At 41.8% G+C, this 19,087-nt stretch overlaps 2 protein-coding genes across 8 annotated transcripts; both read left to right on the top strand.

Annotated features, from left to right (window-relative positions):
• The first annotated feature begins 395 nt into the window (after nt 1-395).
• Nucleotides 396-7,785, top strand: LOC309692599 (leukocyte elastase inhibitor-like). Of its 3 annotated transcripts, none has more exons than XM_082511255.1 (7): nt 396-648; nt 787-970; nt 1,705-1,842; nt 1,926-2,043; nt 2,143-2,285; nt 2,419-2,586; nt 2,756-3,241. In XM_082511255.1, exons 2-7 carry the CDS (start codon nt 803-805, stop codon nt 3,164-3,166), a joined length of 1,146 nt encoding a protein of 381 aa, XP_082367381.1. In that variant the 5' UTR covers nt 396-648; nt 787-802; the 3' UTR covers nt 3,167-3,241. The 3 variants fall into 3 exon arrangements, with proteins under 3 accessions (XP_082367381.1, XP_082367382.1, XP_082367380.1); XM_082511256.1 differs by lacking the exons at nt 396-648; nt 1,705-1,842; nt 1,926-2,043; ... (1 more) ...; nt 2,419-2,586; nt 2,756-3,241 and adding exons at nt 5,045-5,239; nt 6,034-6,171; nt 6,255-6,372; ... (1 more) ...; nt 6,748-6,915; nt 7,049-7,785; XM_082511254.1 differs by lacking the exons at nt 396-648; nt 787-970; nt 1,705-1,842; ... (2 more) ...; nt 2,419-2,586; nt 2,756-3,241 and adding exons at nt 4,668-4,917; nt 5,056-5,239; nt 6,034-6,171; ... (2 more) ...; nt 6,748-6,915; nt 7,049-7,785.
• Nucleotides 7,786-11,953: 4,168 nt separating this feature from the next.
• On the top strand, nt 11,954-18,878 carry LOC309692256 (leukocyte elastase inhibitor-like). 5 transcript variants are annotated; one of them, XM_082510576.1, is made up of 8 exons: nt 13,598-13,604; nt 14,971-15,045; nt 15,718-15,901; nt 16,433-16,570; nt 16,654-16,771; nt 16,871-17,013; nt 17,147-17,314; nt 18,156-18,878. In XM_082510576.1, exons 2-8 carry the CDS (start codon nt 14,978-14,980, stop codon nt 18,564-18,566), a joined length of 1,230 nt encoding a protein of 409 aa, XP_082366702.1. In that variant the 5' UTR covers nt 13,598-13,604; nt 14,971-14,977; the 3' UTR covers nt 18,567-18,878. The 5 variants fall into 5 exon arrangements, with proteins under 5 accessions (XP_082366706.1, XP_082366705.1, XP_082366703.1 ...); XM_082510580.1 differs by lacking the exons at nt 13,598-13,604; nt 14,971-15,045 and adding an exon at nt 11,954-11,974 and having other exon boundaries at nt 18,156-18,875; XM_082510579.1 differs by lacking the exons at nt 13,598-13,604; nt 14,971-15,045 and adding an exon at nt 13,398-13,467 and having other exon boundaries at nt 18,156-18,875.
• Nucleotides 18,879-19,087: the final 209 nt, after the last annotated feature.

Here is a 19,087-nt window from a genome sequence, read left to right as displayed (position 1 = left end):
TGGCATCTGTTTTTGAGTGTGGGGGAGAGCTAGAAATGTTTACTTTTAATGCTAAGCAAGGAATATTCATGATTTATTTCCAAAACTTCCATATGATCTGCAATTTGTAGCAGATCTACTGACTATCACATAGCAGCTGGAGCAGTCTCAAATGGAGGTCAGTCCACTACTGCCACCTGTGGCCAAGTGCCATAGTTTACTACAAGATTAATTTGTGACACATCTGCAGTAGAGGCTGAGTGGCTGCACTTACATCTGGATCATTCAAATCGACCCACACACATGTTGAAAGATACGATGCCAGCAATGTGGATTGTCAGGACCAAATCCAATCATTAAGCAAAGACAACAGGGATCATTTGTTTCTGTTTACCTGCAAACCAAAACTTGGCCACGCCCCCTCTCGTGACATCACGCTCCGAAGCCCTTTCCTCTTCCGTAGGATCGTCCTTCTTCAATCCTCCAACTTTATTTACACCCAGCAAAGAACTGCAGTTAGACTAATATCTCACCCTGTAAATCGGGTATTCTGCTGGATTTGTCTTCGTTTTATGTGTGTGGGAATAAAGTAGCTTGTAGTTCAGATAAGCGAGTCGCTGTTGACAAGTTTCTGAAACGGGCTGCGCCGTGTCCGGTGTCTTAGCTTCAGTGAGTTGGGCGGTGGTTTCTGTCTGTATGCGCTCTCCTGAAAAAGTCACTTTTTCTCGTTGCTTTAATATAAAGTCTTCTGTTGTGTTTCCAGTAGGTAATGCTGTAGCAGTTTAAACGGTTGTTTGCATGTTACAGGAAAACACCATCAGCCATGTCCGCCGTCAGCAGCTCAAACACAGCCTTTGCCTTGGAGCTGTTCCGCACTCTGAGCCAGACAAACCCTGCTGGAAACATCTTTGTCTCTCCTCTGAGCATCAGCTCAGCCCTGGCCATGGTCTACCTGGGAGCTAAAGGAGACACTGCAGCTCAGATGGCTCAGGTCAGCTCACTGTCACTTGTTAGTTGCACCGCGCTGTCAGTTGATCAGCCAGCATGATTGCAACTTCAAGCCCTCGTTGTATTTTAAAAGCAGTTACGGAAGCGTTGAGCTGCCACCCAGGCAAAAGAAAAATCGAACTATATCACGTTATAACGTCAAAAATTCATTGTTCTAACAATATACCATCATGTAAATAACATATGAAGCTAGAATGTTATATAAATGGCATGAAAGTCCATAAAACGCACAAGCAGTATAGTTACTGAGAGCATGATGTTCAGTGAGACTGACAGTATGTTAAAGGTTATTACGGGGCGATCGTGGCTCAAGAGTTGGGAGTTTGCCTTGTAATCGGAAGGTTGCCGGTTCGAGCCCCGGCTTGGACAGTCTTGGTTGTTGTGTCCTTGGGCAAGACACTTCACCCGTTGCCTACTGGTGGTGGTCAGAGGGCCCGGTGGCGCCAGTGTCTGTCAGTGCGCCCCAGGGTGGCTGTGGCTACAATGTAGCTTGCCATCACCAGTGTGTGAATGTGTGGATGACTGGATATGTAAAGCGCTTTGGGGTCCTTAGGGACTAGTAAAGCGCTATATAAATACAGGCCATTTACCATTATTAAACCTGATGCTGAAAGAATAAAGTTGTCCAGTTTCTACCTTTGGACCATAAATTGTTACATTAGGGTCGCTCAGGCTCAGTGTCACATCCTTTCAGTCTTTGTCTTCAATGCCACACAGGCCCTCTCATTCAGCTCAGGTGAAGGCGTCCATGCAGACTTCCAGAAACTGAACGCTGACATCAACTCACCATCTGCATCCTACATCCTGAAACTAGCCAACCGTCTTTATGGAGAAAACACTGCCCACTTCCTCCCAGTGAGTGTCCACATCAATGATTCTCTTCATAAAGTTCTTCATTACAAAGACTGGATTAATAAACAGATGTCTGCTCTCTGCAGGACTTCCTTGAAGCCACACAGAAGTACTACCAGGCAGACCTGAAGACTGTGGACTTCATCGGAGCTCCAGAGGCGTGCAGAGCAGAGATCAACAGCTGGGTCGAGCAGCAGACAGAAAGTGAGAATGTGCATCTTCCACAGCCTGAACAGCAGGGAATCATTTTAGCATCCTCTGTGGATTATAATGAAATATTGTTGTTTCTGTATTTCCTTTCAGATAAGATAAAAGACCTTCTGAAGCCAGGAACAGTAAACGCAGATACCAGACTGGCTCTGGTCAATGCTGTCTACTTCAAGGGCAACTGGAAGAACCCGTTTAAAGAGGCAAACACCAAAGAGATGCCCTTTAAAATCAAACAGGTAGAAATTTAACTGAAGGTTACAAAATCTGGACTCAAAGTCTGAATACAGGAAACTGTAAAATGTTTAAGGTAAACACCATCAGAAGCTTTATGATAACATGATCTGGTCGCCTGGATTTCCTGTGTGTCAGAATGAGACCGTACCAGTCCAGATGATGCACCAGAGGAAGAAGCTTCCCTACAACTACATTGCTGACCATGATTTGCAGATCCTGGAGCTGCCCTATGTGGGTGATGAGCTCAGCATGTTCATTCTGCTGCCTAAGGAGTCCTCAGACGGCTCAGGCCCTCTGCTGAAGGTACACAGCCTAGAAACAACTTCCTGTAAAGAAAAGACACAAAAACTCTTCTGCTTCACTTCAGTTTACTTAAATTTGATCATTTAACAGACTGCTTCTGATTTCGTGTATAAAATGAATTTAAATATGAGCAAAAGAAATATGACAAAATGTATTAACTGTGTTCCAGCTGGAGAAGGAGCTAACACAGGAGAGGCTGAATGAATGGACCGACAGGAAAAACATGAGCACCCATTCAGAAGTTGTCCTTCACCTGCCAAAGTTCAAGCTGGAGGAAGACTACGAGCTGAATGATCCTCTGGCTAAACTGGGTATGAAGAACGTGTTCTGTGCAGGAAGGGCTGACCTGTCTGGCATGAACGGTGAAGGGGGGCTCTTCCTGTCTACGATGGCCCACAAGGCCTTTGTGGAGGTGAACGAGGAGGGCACAGAGGCCGCTGCAGCCACAGGTGCTATGATCATGCTACTTTGTGATATACCGGACACACACTTCAGAGCAGATCACCCCTTCCTCTTCTTCATCAGACACAACAAGACCAAGTCCATCCTGTTCTTTGGCAGATTCTCATCTCCTGAGTAGACAGAAGCAGCAGAGGAAAATGATGGTGCAATCCAAATTAAAATAAATCTTTGAAATAAAGTAAATGGAATTTTGTATTGTGACGTTTTGCTAATTACGAACTCTTTTCATTACATTGTTTTTTAAATAAAATAGATGGTACTTGTATAAAAGCACAAGTTCTAGCAGATTTAGAGAACATAGATACTGTGTCCTTCAGACTGAAGAGGAAACTCCAACTTATTATCAAGAGTCTGCATCTCTGATGGTATGATGGTGCATTAGTATCTATGGAATGGGCAGCTAACAACGAATAACCATAACGGGACAGGGCAGGAGTAAACACCGTGATGTACACTGACGGGAGACTATGAAAGTAAAACAGGAAGTACACCGAGACACAGGCTGGAGGGGGAGAGAGAACATGAGGGAGAGCACAGACATGCCAGGCAGGGGAAACATGATGGAACAAAACAGGGAGAGGAAACAAAGCACAAGAACTCACAATTAAATAAAGGAAGACATACAGAGGGCAAAGACACAAGGGGGAGTCTAATAAACTAAACAGAACAATCTAGGAACCATAGAATAAATCCTTAAAATAATAAACTTAATATAATACAAAAATGCAAGAAAACTGAGAACGCTGGTTCAAAATGACCCAGAACCATAACATAGAGTCTGAGATCAGATGCATATAATGCCAATGACAGTTGGAGAGCAGCGTGGAGCCACTGTTATTTTTAATGTTCCTCAGGCTGTAGAAAGCAACATACAGCACACCACTTTAACATTCTGATAGAAGCTTTATACATACAGCCTTGACATGAGAAGAATCAGCTGCAGATGAAGGAGAGACAGAACTGGTAATCAGTTTGTATATAACAATAGATCCATGTGCACTGAGAGAGGTAAAGGTGCAGCAATATCAGGAGAGGAATTTTGATAGAGAGAGCAGGGCATCTCAACAAAATGGAAATTATGACTTTGATCTTATGATCAATTTCAATGGGCACTGCACTAAATAGTTGACTCCTCATGGGAGACACAAGTTTAGTAATAAACAGAGCCAGTGAGAGTGAGTGGATTTAAGAAAGTGAGTGACTCAGGTGTGTCAGTAGGTTTGGCATCTGTTTTTGAGTGTGGGGGAGAGCTAGAAATGTTTACTTTTAATGCTAAGCAAGGAATATTCATGATTTATTTCCAAAACTTCCATATGATCTGCAATTTGTAGCAGATCTACTGACTATCACATAGCAGCTGGAGCAGTCTCAAATGGAGGTCAGTCCACTACTGCCACCTGTGGCCAAGTGCCATAGTTTACTACAAGATTAATTTGTGACACATCTGCAGTAGAGGCTGAGTGGCTGCACTTACATCTGGATCATTCAAATCGACCCACACACATGTTGAAAGATACGATGCCAGCAATGTGGATTGTCAGGACCAAATCCAATCATTAAGCAAAGACAACAGGGATCATTTGTTTCTGTTTACCTGCAAACCAAAACTTGGCCACGCCCCCTCTCGTGACATCACGCTCCGAAGCCCTTTCCTCTTCCGTAGGATCGTCCTTCTTCAATCCTCCAACTTTATTTACACCCAGCAAAGAACTGCAGTTAGACTAATATCTCACCCTGTAAATCGGGTATTCTGCTGGATTTGTCTTCGTTTTATGTGTGTGGGAATAAAGTAGCTTGTAGTTCAGATAAGCGAGTCGCTGTTGACAAGTTTCTGAAACGGGCTGCGCCGTGTCCGGTGTCTTAGCTTCAGTGAGTTGGGCGGTGGTTTCTGTCTGTATGCGCTCTCCTGAAAAAGTCACTTTTTCTCGTTGCTTTAATATAAACTCTTCTGTTGTGTTTCCAGTAGGTAATGCTGTAGCAGTTTAAACGGTTGTTTGCATGTTACAGGAAAACACCATCAGCCATGTCCGCCGTCAGCAGCTCAAACACAGCCTTTGCCTTGGAGCTGTTCCGCACTCTGAGCCAGACAAACCCTGCTGGAAACATCTTTGTCTCTCCTCTGAGCATCAGCTCAGCCCTGGCCATGGTCTACCTGGGAGCTAAAGGAGACACTGCAGCTCAGATGGCTCAGGTCAGCTCACTGTCACTTGTTAGTTGCACCGCGCTGTCAGTTGATCAGCCAGCATGATTGCAACTTCAAGCCCTCGTTGTATTTTAAAAGCAGTTACGGAAGCGTTGAGCTGCCACCCAGGCAAAAGAAAAATCGAACTATATCACGTTATAACGTCAAAAATTCATTGTTCTAACAATATACCATCATGTAAATAACATATGAAGCTAGAATGTTATATAAATGGCATGAAAGTCCATAAAACGCACAAGCAGTATAGTTACTGAGAGCATGATGTTCAGTGAGACTGACAGTATGTTAAAGGTTATTACGGGGCGATCGTGGCTCAAGAGTTGGGAGTTTGCCTTGTAATCGGAAGGTTGCCGGTTCGAGCCCCGGCTTGGACAGTCTTGGTTGTTGTGTCCTTGGGCAAGACACTTCACCCGTTGCCTACTGGTGGTGGTCAGAGGGCCCGGTGGCGCCAGTGTCTGTCAGTGCGCCCCAGGGTGGCTGTGGCTACAATGTAGCTTGCCATCACCAGTGTGTGAATGTGTGCGTGAATGGGTGGATGACTGGATATGTAAAGCGCTTTGGGGTCCTTATCAAATATAACTTTTCAAATCATAAAATACTTTAATCCAATTTATCGACGCTATATAAATACGCTATATAAATACAGGCCATTTACCATTATTAAACCTGATGCTGAAAGAATAAAGTTGTCCAGTTTCTACCTTTGGACCATAAATTGTTACATTAGGGTCGCTCAGGCTCAGTGTCACATCCTTTCAGTCTTTGTCTTCAATGCCACACAGGCCCTCTCATTCAGCTCAGGTGAAGGCGTCCATGCAGACTTCCAGAAACTGAACGCTGACATCAACTCACCATCTGCATCCTACATCCTGAAACTAGCCAACCGTCTTTATGGAGAAAACACTGCCCACTTCCTCCCAGTGAGTGTCCACATCAATGATTCTCTTCATAAAGTTCTTCATTACAAAGACTGGATTAATAAACAGATGTCTGCTCTCTGCAGGACTTCCTTGAAGCCACACAGAAGTACTACCAGGCAGACCTGAAGACTGTGGACTTCATCGGAGCTCCAGAGGCGTGCAGAGCAGAGATCAACAGCTGGGTCGAGCAGCAGACAGAAAGTGAGACTGTGCATCTTCCACAGCCTGAACAGCAGGGAATCATTTTAGCATCCTCTGTGAATTATAATGAAATATTGTTGTTTCTGTATTTCCTTTCAGATAAGATAAAAGACCTTCTGAAGCCAGGAACAGTAAACGCAGATACCAGACTGGCTCTGGTCAATGCTGTCTACTTCAAGGGCAACTGGAAGAACCCGTTTAAAGAGGCAAACACCAAAGAGATGCCCTTTAAAATCAAACAGGTAGAAATTTAACTGAAGGTTACAAAATCTGGACTCAAAGTCTGAATACAGTAAACTGTAAAATGTTTAAGGTAAACACCATCAGAAGCTTTATGATAACATGATCTGGTCGCCTGGATTTCCTGTGTGTCAGAATGAGACCGTACCAGTCCAGATGATGCACCAGAGGAAGAAGCTTCCCTACAACTACATTGCTGACCATGATTTGCAGATTCTGGAGCTGCCCTATGTGGGTGAGGAGCTCAGCATGTTCATTCTGCTGCCTAAGGAGTCCTCAGACGGCTCAGGCCCTCTGCTGAAGGTACACAGCCTAGAAACATGCTTACTTACTTCATTAAATTTGATCATTTAACAGACTGCTTCTGATTTCGTGTATAAAATGAATTTAAATATGAGCAAAAGAAATATGACAAAATGTATTAACTGTATTCCAGCTGGAGAAGGAGCTAACACAGGAGAGGCTGAATGAATGGACCGACAGGAAAAACATGAGCACCCATTCAGGGGTTGTCGTTCACCTGCCAAAGTTCAAGCTGGAGGAAGACTACGAGCTGAATGATCCTCTGGCTAAACTGGGTATGAAGAACGTGTTCTGTGCAGGAAGGGCTGACCTGTCTGGCATGAACGGTGAAGGGGCGCTCTTCCTGTCTACGGTGGCCCACAAGGCCTTTGTGGAGGTGAACGAGGAGGGCACAGAGGCCGCTGCAGCCACAGGTGCTATGATCAGCGCTTGTTGTTATATACCGGACACACACTTCACAGCAGATCACCCCTTCCTCTTCTTCATCAGACACAATAAGACCAAGTCCATCCTGTTCTTTGGCAGATTCTCATCTCCTCAGTAGACAGAAGCAGCAGTTATTACAGCAGCATATTTGTCAGAGAAGGCCTTTTATGTTACACCATGATGACGCTAAATTGCATACTGCAGGTATTACAGCCACAATGAAAAATGAGCAGTAACAATATCACAAAAAGCATCTAGCAGCTGCTTTTTTCACATGTTTACAGAATTGTTAAAAGACGAGGGAATGCTACACAGTGGCAAACGCTTTGTACCAACTTTTTTGAGACAGTCATGATGCTCGTTACTCAAAATTATCAGTTTTTCTCAGTTTACACATCTGATGTGTTTTCTGTGTTTTGCTGAGAATAAAATGTGGGAAAATCATTGCAGACTTCTTTTTTTTTACATTTTACATAGTATGTCAACATTTTTTGAAATTGGGGTTATACATTAAACACAGAGCATCACAGACTTTACTGATATCTGATTAACTCCACTGCTTACGCTGTTCAGTATCAACATTTCTCAAATGGTGCTCAGGCCTGCAGGGCTGTAGCACACACTACAGATATACATGACATCATTAGTCACCTGTCCAGTCCAGATTATGTAGATGAAGGAGAAGCCCTGCAAATACAATCCATGAAAATGATGGAGAGCACAGATTTAAACCATGCGGCACAAAGGCTGATGGTTCAGAGAAGGCAGGCAAGAAGATGATTGGACTGCAGTAACGACAGTAACAAGTGACAGTGACAGCCAAGACTGAATACATGTGACATGTGGGATTCAGACAGCCAAGCAGGTGACGCAGACAACATTTAATGGACAGTGAGCAAAGAAAGATGTGCAGCATTTAATCATTAACATGCACAGAAACTCCACATGTGGCTACACAAAGCAAAACCTGTATAGACTTATGAAGTTACACTTTGCAGAAAATCAGCAGGAGAGATTACACAATGGATTTTAATATAAAAGGCTCAATATGGTGGATTGAATGAACTTCCATACAATGACTCATGTGGATATATCATCCTCAGAACCGAGTACAAAAGAATCTTTCCATTGAACTTTTTTTTGTCACCCACCCAAACACATCAGATATCAATGGGAAGCCCAGGATGGCTTCTATTTAGTAGATCAGGACATAGTAAGATATCTCAAATGAGTCAAAAGACAGACTAAAAACAAATGTCCATTGCACAGGAAATAAATGAATAAGCTGGTTCTCAGGAGGATATGAAAGCAATGCTAAATGTACCTCCCTATCAGGAAACAGTGACACAGTAGTGTGCAAGGATGATGCAAACGTATGAATCCTGCCTGTCGCTGAAGCAGTGTCGTGGTTATGAAAGAGCCTCGGGCATCTAGGTCCAGCAAATAAGTCCCTGAGCCCCCTCAGCAGAAATCTGAAATTGCACAACACACATTGACATAACTTTGAAATGAAAAACCTAAAAACCCGAATGCTGATAAACTATTTCAGTGGCAATCATGATAACCACCATGACTGAGGAGGTGGGTGTGATACAAATTTCTTTACTTTATTATGATCAAATGTTTCACTTTAGTAATAGTAATATCACTTTTTGTGTCATGTAGTTATATACATATATGATAGCATCACATATGTGTTTTATGCTTTATTACACAAACACAGTTAGGTCATTGTGAGTAAGTTAGAGACATCCAGGCGTTGTGGGGATTAGACAGATAGTGGAACTCCTTCTCCTTTACTCATGGAAGGAGGAGGCTTCAGGAAGTTAATCTTTAGGTGACGGTTAAGTAAAAAACAAGGTCATAACTCTCTCAGGGAGGATAAGCTAAAGGTATAGGCCCATGTGATGTGGCAATGTGTAAGTGTTGTGGAATGTCTTTGTCTGTATGTTTTGTCACTTTGCATACAAGGCACGCACAAGGCAGTGCCCATCTTCAGACGGGCGCTGCCTTGTGCGCTGCCTTTGGCGTTTAACCAGAGTGCTCTCTCTGCTGCAGCATATTATTAAACCAAATCAAAAGGAACGTCTTGATGCACGCTCAATCATCCAGGTAAGTAAATCCCAAAAAGTTGATTCTGTTCATCTGAACGTAGCGTTTTCAGTGGGTGAAACATTTCATCGCTCTTTCAAGTGACTTCCTCAGTCTCAGCTGACTGCAGGTTTCCCCAATCTTATAAACAGTACATTTGCATAATGACTGAAACTAGCACCACTGAATGAACAATGGCCTGGGAGGTCAGTTTCTAGATCATTAGTATGAAAATTCTCATGAACATTGATCAAAAACCACTGATCAAAGCTCATTGATCAAGGACCGCTGATCAATGGCCATGAGTACCATTCACAGACAGTTGGGGAATGGCTGCAAAGGGAAGAACGCTGGTTTAAGCGTGGAGTCAAGGAGACCATTTGGGTGAAAAGGGAAAGACCATCTCTGAATCGAGGAGGGGGCCTAAGGGTACATCTTTCACCATCTTACAATGCTGTGATTGCAGCCATTCCCTTTTCGTTACTGTTCGTCTGATTTTAGGTCCGCTCCATAAACACACCAGCGTACCCCATCGTGACACGAGGTTCTAAACACTATCAATCACGGCCATACTGATGAGGGTTAACTCAATGATCCAGCATTGACTGAAGCTCAGGTGCAGCTACCTCCAGCACCGGAACACTTCTGGGTTGAGAGGTCGCTTCGACGACACAAACAAAAACAGCGCACATGGACACAACGGGCAGGTAGGCCACGGAAGACTGCCGGCCCCTGACGGTTCCTCCCAATCATGCCCCTGGAAGTCTCACTGTAGTTTCCCACATGAGAGTTGAAGTCTCTCAGTAAGACAATGCAGTCATTTCACTAAATGCTTCTATATTAACGTGAAGCTGCCGCAACCTGAGTGGGATGAAGGGAAGCTTGTGGAATGACCAGGCTGAAAATGCGAGCTCGTTAACATACTGGCCTATTGATGCCAGTATTGAGCTGACTTATGTTGAGTGCGGGTTTGCTAGAAAAATATTGCAGTCATATTTAAATTGATCACTAATTGGTGCTAAAAGAGTGACTGACCATTGCATTTGCTTTGGGTAAACCGAGCATGAAAATACCTGAAACACCAAGGCCACATAAAGCAAGTTCACAAGAATACACAACTCTGAGAATTTCCAAACTTTTTTTTTCTCTAAAAAAATCACATCTTAGGGATGACAGTGTTGACATTCATTTAAAACAAATATGCTCTCAATTAAAACACATAATTATATAGCATTGCCAACACACAGGCTCAATGTTTGAATGAATGCAGAGTATATAAAGGAAAATGGAAACAGCCTATAACATGCATTGTGTTTGGCAAGTGATGTACATGTGTATATATCAGTGGCTGTCAATAAAGTTTCTCTCTCTCAGACTGCGTTCAAGTCCAGAAAATGGCAAACGCCTCTGTGTTTATTCCCCCGTAATTATCCTCAGTGCAGTCTAGATAATACACTGGAAAACTTTCCAATGAGTCAAGCAGGAAGGACTATGCATTCCAAATGAGCAACAAGGAGCCGCTGTTATTTTTATGTTCCTCAGGCTGTAGACAGCAACATACAGCACACCACTTTAACATTCTGATAGAAGCTTTATACATACAGCCTTGACATGAGAAGAATCAGCTGCAGATGAAGGAGAGACAGAACTGGTAATCAGTTTGTATATGATAATAGATCCATGTGCACTGAGAGAGGTAAAGGTGCAGCAATATCAGGAGAGGAATTTTGATAGAGAGAGCAGGGCATCTCAACAAAATGGAAATTATGACTTTGGTCTTATGATCAATTTCAGTGGGCACTGCACTAAATAGTTAACTCCTCATGGGAGACACAAATATGTAAAAAAAAAAAAAAAAAAAAAAAAGTAAAGTCGTTTTTGCCGTTGAAAGAAACGGACTCACATTAATTACCTCAAACTGGCAATAAAGTATTTGCTGGAACTAAGACATGATAAAATATGGACATGGATACAGAGGTCTGAAATGAAAAGCCAGTGCACTGCAATGTCCTTAAACCTGCATTCTTTTTAATGGGCAGCAGTTAGCATTACTTATGGTTGCAAAAAGTTTCACTTCTACACAATACTGTGAGGCCAAAAAGATTACGGTTCCACAGAGAGGCCGGGCCCGCTCACAAGCTCTCTATCGCCATCTGCTGACACTCTAAAACCTCCATCACTCCCACACTGTATGCAGCTGTGTGTGCCGCTGTTCTTTCATGGAAAGGAGAACTTTTGGCTGTTTTACAGTTATTGAATGATTTTAGTTATTTTTTAATATATGACACTTTCATCTGTAACAGTTAAAGTTAAAAGTTTTAAGAATAACCATCACTTCAATATGCTTCCTATCAGCAATGAAGAAAAAAAATTATTTTAGTGTTGTTCTTTGTTTGTGTTTGTTTTTTTGTTTTTAGATTTAACATATTCATTGCTCGAAAAACAAACTCACCCTGAAGATCAAGAATGCCCATCATGAAGAAGAAGAAAGCTGGATACCAGAATCAGGAAAGCCTTGAAGGATGTTAGCCGGCTAACAGAGGTACAAGAGGGCATCATGAGATACAGGTCCTGGATGATGTAACAGACGAAGAAACAATAACACCAGTTAGCAATGAGGAAACATTTCGGGCCAGAACACAGGAGTATTTTATAGAGGAATGTACGTATGTGCATATGTTGTACGAGCAATAGGGGAGACCGGGGATAGTTGTAACGTGGGTCAGTTGTAACACTTCCAGTTTCTCCAATCAGGGCTAAGTTTCAAATGATGTGACTCATCCTGTGCATGCCCAATTCAGTTCTGCTATCACATGTGAAAAATCAGCACATTTTGTCAAACACAGACAATTTAACATGAAAAAAAGTAATTTGTATGCCAAAAAGTAAGTTTTTCTACTTTATTTCAATTTCTAATAGCATTATCTGCTTTGCAGTTAAACTCATCAAACTTAAATTATGTTATTTGTATGTCTATGGGGATATATTCTGTGTAAGTCTTTAGAGCTAGTGTTTTAGCCGTTGGCTGTAATGTTAGCTAGTTCATGGCTATAGGAGTCTGGGTCAGTTGTAACAGCAACAGTCTGGGTCAGTTGTAACAGCAACAGTCTGGGTCAGTTGTAACAATAATGCAGATGTTACAACTTACCACACTATTACTTTAACTTATATTGAACAAGTTGGGGCAACGACATCAGCAGAGAGAGGTTCACTGGTCGCTTTTGTATATGTGGTTAATGCCATTGGCAACACAATTCCTCCACTGTTTGTGTTCCCACACATACATTATGCAGACCACTGTGTCAGAGATGGACCAGTAGGAAGTACTGGTAGTGGAAATAAATCAGGATGGATGCAAGAAACAGATTTCCTCATCTTTCTGAAGCACTTTGCAAACCACACAAAGGTAAGCCATGATAAAAAGTAAAATGGAATTGCAATGCTGGTGAACAACTACATTTTTTCAGCTTCATTGTTATGTTTAAAATTGGTGCAAGAGTTGTAGGTTATAATGCCCACTGAGCCAATGAGGCCAAACTCAAGGAAGACCAACCAAAATTAATGAAATATTCAGTTGCAGGAAATTCCATAATTTGTTACATGTTAATATTTTGTCAGTACCCTTATTTCATTGTGTTAGATTTCACCCCAGGATATGTTACAACTAACCCAGACTATGGGGTTAATTGTAACATTTCACTCTTTGTGTTTGAGGCCATACCATGCAATGGGTAATTGTGCTGCAGAGAAAATAGCTGCACTATTTAATAGCAGAGACATGTAAATACTTTGCATTACATTTTGAATCCACTACCTTAAACGAGCTCCAATTTACAGACAGAAATGTCAAAAATGTTACAACTATCCCCGGTCTCCCCTATGTGAGTTTTTCCTTTTTGGGGTTAAGAGGGTTGGTTTAAAATGCACACACTGCATTGGTGCACGGTCGTGGGGCGTGACTCATGGGTGTGTATTGGGCAATAAATGTTGTTGCACTCACCTGTTCAGCGCACCTGCTGTTTGATGAGCAGAGAGGTATGGTGAGCATGGGGTAAAACTTTCTGTTGACTGCAACTGAATGCGCAGTGTGTTTGATTCTGCGGGTGGATATCGCAATTTGGCATAATAATTGGTGTAAAGCTTTGAGAGTGCCAGTCATCTTTCTTTGTGGAGTCTGTGCATTTGTTTTATATTGGGTCCCATGTAGGGGAGACCGGGGATAGTTGTAACATTTTTGACATTTCTGTCTGTAAATTGGAGCTCGTTTAAGGTAGTGGATTCAAAATGTAATGCAAAGTATTTACATGTGTCGGCTATTAAATAGTGCAGCTATTTTCTCTGCAGCACAATTACCCATTGCATGGTATGGTCTCAAACACAAAGAGTGAAATGTTACAATTAACCCCATAGTCTGGGTTAGTTGTAACATATCCTGGGGTGAAATCTAACACAATGAAATAAGGGTACTGACAAAATATTTGTGTGTGTGTGTGTGTGTGTGTGTGTGTGTGTGTCTGCCAGAATGCAGAAATCTAGCTTTTGAACATATTCCAACCCCCCCAAAAAAGACAAATTATGGAATTTCCTGCAACTGAATATTTCATTAATTTTGGTTGGTCTTCCTTGAGTTTGGCCTCATTGGCTCAGTGGGCATTATAACCTACAACTCTTGCACCAATTTTAAACATAACAATGAAGCTGAAAAAATGTAGTTGTTCACCAGCATCGCAATCCCATTATTTTTTTTATCATGGCTTACCTTTGTGTGGTTTGCAAAGTGCTTCAGAAAGATGAGGAAATCTGTTTCTTGCATCCATCCTGATTTATTTCCACTACCAGTACTTCCTACTGGTCCATCTCTGACACAGTGGTCTGCATAATGTATGTGTGGGAACACAAACAGTGGAGGAATTGTGTTGCCAATGGCATTAACCACATATACAAAAGCGACCAGTGAACCTCTCTCTGCTGATTTCGTTGCCCCAACTTGTTCAATATCAGTTAAAGTAATAGTGTGGTAAGTTGCAACATCTGCATTATTGTTACAACTGACCCAGACTGTTGCTGTTACAACTGACCCAGACTCCTATAGCCATGAACTAGCTAACATTACAGCCAACGGCTAAAACACTAGCTCTAAAGACCTACATAGAATATATCCCCATAGACATACAAATAACATAATTTAAGTTTGATGAGTTTAACTGCAAAGCAGATAATGCTATTAAACATTGAAATAAAGTAGAAAAACTTACTTTTTGGCATACAAATTACTTTTTTTCATGTTAAACTGTCTGTGTTTGACAAAATGTGCTGATTTTTCACATGTGATAGCAGAACTGAATTGGGCATGCACAGGATGAGTCACATCATTTGAAACTTAGCCCTGATTGGAGAAACTGGAAGTGTTACAACTGACCCACGTTACAACTATCCCCGGTCTCCCCTACTGATGTGTGGTTTGAATAGTATAATGGTTGAATAAAGAGAACAGTAGCTCAGAAGTGCATTTCCTGCGTTGTTGTTGCATGTCGTCAGTATCCCCATGTTTAGCCTTCCGCGGCCGTTGGTTTGGAGAATAATAATCAGATCGGAGAGGAGGCACTTTGTTCTGTGAGTTCAACTTACAGTCCGAGATTAGAGCCAGACTGTAAAATGTGCTATTTAGAACAGGCTCCATGTCTCGTAGGAACTAAATGAATAACCAATGAGCTGCATTACAGGAACTTCATTCTCTGAAACATTCCCATCAGCCATTCCCGTCAGAGGCGATCGATCGAGTTCAGGTTTACACACGAGATCTAGTCATGCTGTTCTCTGTAAAATAAGCCATCACCAGAAGAGGATTCCACTGGAAACAGAAAGAAGTGGGGACGAGCTTTCTTACAGAATTCTGAGATTAAAGTCCCCACTTTTTTCTTCTTGTTTTTAAAGCCCTGATCGTCTTCCGTAGGACCGCATTTCTTTATTCCACCAACCTTATTTACACGCTTTCCTCATTCCTGTGCTCATCCTCGTTTTATGTGTCTACGAGTTTCACTTATCGTTCTCTTATCTTTGAGTTTGGTCACAGAAATCAGCTTTGTGAAAACAGCTCAGGTTGTTAAAATAAATGCACAGCTGGCAGATGATTGGGGTGATTTTCTATATTCTCCCAGCAGTGCTGGTGTTACTTCCTGAAGTGTGTTGTTTTGTTTTTTCCCCCTCATTGCTTTAATATAAAGTCTTCTGTTGTTTCCGATATGTAATGTTGTTGCAGTTTAAACTGTTGTTTGCATGTTACAGGAAAACAACATCAGCCATGTCTGCCGTCAGCAGCTCAAACACAGCCTTTGCCTTGGAGCTGTTCCGCACTCTGAGCCAGACAAACCCTGCTGGAAACATCTTTGTCTCTCCTCTGAGCATCGGCGCAGCCCTGGCCACGGTCTACGAGGGAGCCAAAGGAGACACTGCAGCTCAGATTACTCAGGTCAGCTCACTGTCACTTGTTCCCTGCACCACCATCAGTTAATCAGCCAGCATGCCTTTGAAACTTTAAATGTCTTGTCAGATGTGGCTGACTGCTTTTTGTTCTGATTTTTGTTTTTTATTTTGCTTTTTATATATATTTATATTTTCAGAAAAAATTCACACCTTGTGAGACTAGTGCTGTCTTATAAACTTTCTTTTCAGTAGGTTTATGATTGGACAGAATTCAACTTTTGGGGTTTTGTTACGTGTTTGAAAAGGTTTGTTTATGTGGCCAAAACACTGATGTTCCCAGTCTGACATCAGCAATTTGTGTTTATAAATGGCATCAGAGTCCATAAAACCTACAAACAGTGTAGTGAGTGAGAGCATGATGTTCAGTGAGACTGACAGTATGTTAAAGGTTATTATTAAACCTGATGCTGAAAGAATAAAGTTGTCCAGTTTCTGCCTTTGGACCATAAATTGTTACATTAGGGTCGCTCAGGCTCAGTGTCACATCCTTTCAGTCTTTGTCTTCAATGCCACACAGGCCCTCTCATTCAGCTCAGGTGAAGGCGTCCATGCAAACTTCCAGAAACTGAACGCTGAAATCAACTCACCGTCTGCATCCTACATCCTGAAACTAGCCAACCGTCTTTATGGAGAAAACATTGCCCACTTCCTCCCAGTGAGTGTCCACATCAATGATTCTCTTCATAAAGTTCTTCATTACAAAGACTGGATTAATAAACTGATGTCTGCTCTCTGCAGGACTTCATTGACGTCACACATAGGAACTACCTGGCAGACCCGATAACTGTTGACTTCATCGGAGCTCCAGAGGCGTGCAGAGTAGAGATCAACAGCTGGGTCGAGCAGCAGACAGAAAGTGAGACTGTGCATCTTCCACAGCCTGAACAGCAGGGAATCATTTTAGCATCCTCTGTGGATTATAATGAAATATTGTTGTTTCTGTATTTCCTGTCAGATAAGATAAAAGACCTTCTGAAGCCAGGAACAGTCAACAAAGATACCAGACTGGCTCTGGTCAATGCTGTCTACTTCAAGGGCAACTGGAAGAACCCGTTTAAAGAGGCAAACACCAAAGAGATGCCCTTTGAAATCAGACAGGTAGAAATTTAACTGAAGGTTACAAATTCTGGACACAAAGTCTGAATACAGGAAACTGTAAAATGTTTAAGGTAAACACCATCAGAAGCTTTATGATAACATGATCTGGTCGCCTGGATTTCCTGTGCGTCAGAATGAGACCGTACCAGTCCAGATGATGCACCAGAGGAAGAAGCTTCCCTACAACTACATTGCTGACCATGATTTGCAGATCCTGGAGCTGCCCTATGTGGGTGAGGAGCTCAGCATGTTCATTCTGCTGCCTAAGGAGTCCTCAGACGGCTCAGGCCCTCTGCTGAAGGTACACAGCCTAGAAACAAGTTCCTGTGAGGAAAAGCCACGAAAACCTCTTCTTGTACCATCCCTGATTGAATGATGGTCTCTTATACTGATGCTTCACAGAATTTTTATTAGAGGTGTGGTTCACTGAAACATTTGGTAAAGATGCTGTCAAAAACCCAACATATTAATACCATAAAATTAAAATATTAAGGAAACACTCATTTCTCCTGCACACTAACTATAACATGAACTTCAAATTTACACTTTATATCATCAATCTTATGCATATTTTTCACCTCTCAATCCTACATAATCAAAGGGTGGTAAGTCCTTTCACTAGAAACTAAAATTCTCTTATGACATTGCTTCAGTTCAACCGCTTTGCTCTTACTTTAATAGCTTACAAAAACTCTAAACAACATCTTGATTGCACATAACCTATTACATTAAAGGTAACATTATCAAAACTCGTGCCACTGTCAGCCGGGTATTAATTAATACAGACAAAATGATGATCTGTCTTCGTAAGGCCATATTGTAAAACCCACGTTATTAACAAACCTTGATCTTGTGTTTTGCGCTAGTTTCCTGTTTCAAAATAAAACCAAAGTAGTTCCAAAACTATTCAATTCAGTAAAACTTTATTGATCCTGAAGGTTGACCCTGAAGGAAATTGGCCTATATAAATATACATGTCAACATTACCAAATTATGTCTGGCCAAATTAGGTCATTTACACAAATGCTTCGCTTCTGTTTACTTAAATTTGATCATTTAACAGACCGCTTCTGATTTCATGGATAAAATGAATTTAAATATGAGCAAAAGAAATATGACAAAATGTATTAACTGTGTTCCAGCTGGAGAAGGAGCTAACACAGGAGAGGCTGAATGAATGGACCGACAGGAAAAACATGAGCACCCATTCAGAAGTTGTCCTTCACCTGCCAAAGTTCAAGCTGGAGGAAGACTACGAACTGAATGATCCTCTGGCTAAACTGGGTATGAAGAACGTGTTCTGTGCAGGAAGGGCTGACCTGTCTGGCATGAACGGTGAACCTGGGCTCTTCCTGTCTACGATGGCCCACAAGGCCTTTGTGGAGGTGAACGAGGAGGGCACAGAGGCCACTGCAGCCACAGGTGCTGTGATCAAGCTGGAGAGTTTTATACCGGACACACACTTCACAGCAGATCACCCCTTCCTCTTCTTCATCAGATATAATGAGACCAAGTCCATCCTGTTCTTTGGCAGATTCTCATCTCCTGAGTAGACAGAAGCAGCAGAGGAAGATGATGTTGCAACATAAATGAAAATTAAAAAAATCTCTGAAATGAAGTAAATGGAGTGTTGTGATGTTTTGCTAATTATAAAACTTTATTTTTCATTTTAAAAAAATGGGGGTGGGGTGTTGGGGTTTTGTTTGTTTTAAATAGATGGTATTTGTACAAGCACGAGATCTAGCAGCTTTGAGAACATGGATACTGTGTTGTGCAGCTATTATGAGTAGCCAGATTCCAATATCAGACAAATCTCGCAGCTGCTCTCATCACATGTTTACAGACTGTTGTTAAAAGAAGAGGGAATGCTACAAAGTGGCAAACACGACTCTGTGCCAGCTTTGAGACATGTTGCCATCATATTTAAAAGGCCCTTTTTGCTTAAAATTAAATCAATTTTTCTCAGTTAACACATCTCGTATGTTTTTCGTTTCACTAAGAATAAAATATGGTGACCTCATTGCAGTTGTTTACACTTTACATAGTCGCTCAAGATTTATTTATTTTTGAACTT

The sequence above is a fragment of the Aulonocara stuartgranti genome (assembly GCF_965226115.1).
Source record: "Aulonocara stuartgranti genome assembly, chromosome: 17".
Lineage (NCBI taxonomy): Eukaryota > Metazoa > Chordata > Actinopteri > Cichliformes > Cichlidae > Aulonocara > Aulonocara stuartgranti.
The sequence above is the reverse complement of the archived record's forward strand: the minus strand, read 5'-3'. Positions and strand labels throughout refer to the sequence as shown.

What these genes read in the sequence shown, in the direction of transcription:
- LOC309692599 (XM_082511256.1), top strand. Translation starts at nt 803, where the DNA reads ATGTCCGCCGTCAGCAGCTCAAACACAGCCTTTGCCTTGGAGCTGTTC. An exon ending in CTGCAGCTCAGATGGCTCAG is followed by an intron (nt 971 to 5,044) that starts GTCAGCTCACTG and finishes AAACGGTTGTTT; the next exon opens with GCATGTTACAGGAAAACACC. An exon ending in CTGCAGCTCAGATGGCTCAG is followed by an intron (nt 5,240 to 6,033) that starts GTCAGCTCACTG and finishes AATGCCACACAG; the next exon opens with GCCCTCTCATTCAGCTCAGG.
- LOC309692256 (XM_082510576.1), top strand. Translation starts at nt 14,978, where the DNA reads ATGTTTAGCCTTCCGCGGCCGTTGGTTTGGAGAATAATAATCAGATCG. An exon ending in TGCCCTTTGAAATCAGACAG is followed by an intron (nt 17,014 to 17,146) that starts GTAGAAATTTAA and finishes CCTGTGCGTCAG; the next exon opens with AATGAGACCGTACCAGTCCA. An exon ending in GCTCAGGCCCTCTGCTGAAG is followed by an intron (nt 17,315 to 18,155) that starts GTACACAGCCTA and finishes ACTGTGTTCCAG; the next exon opens with CTGGAGAAGGAGCTAACACA.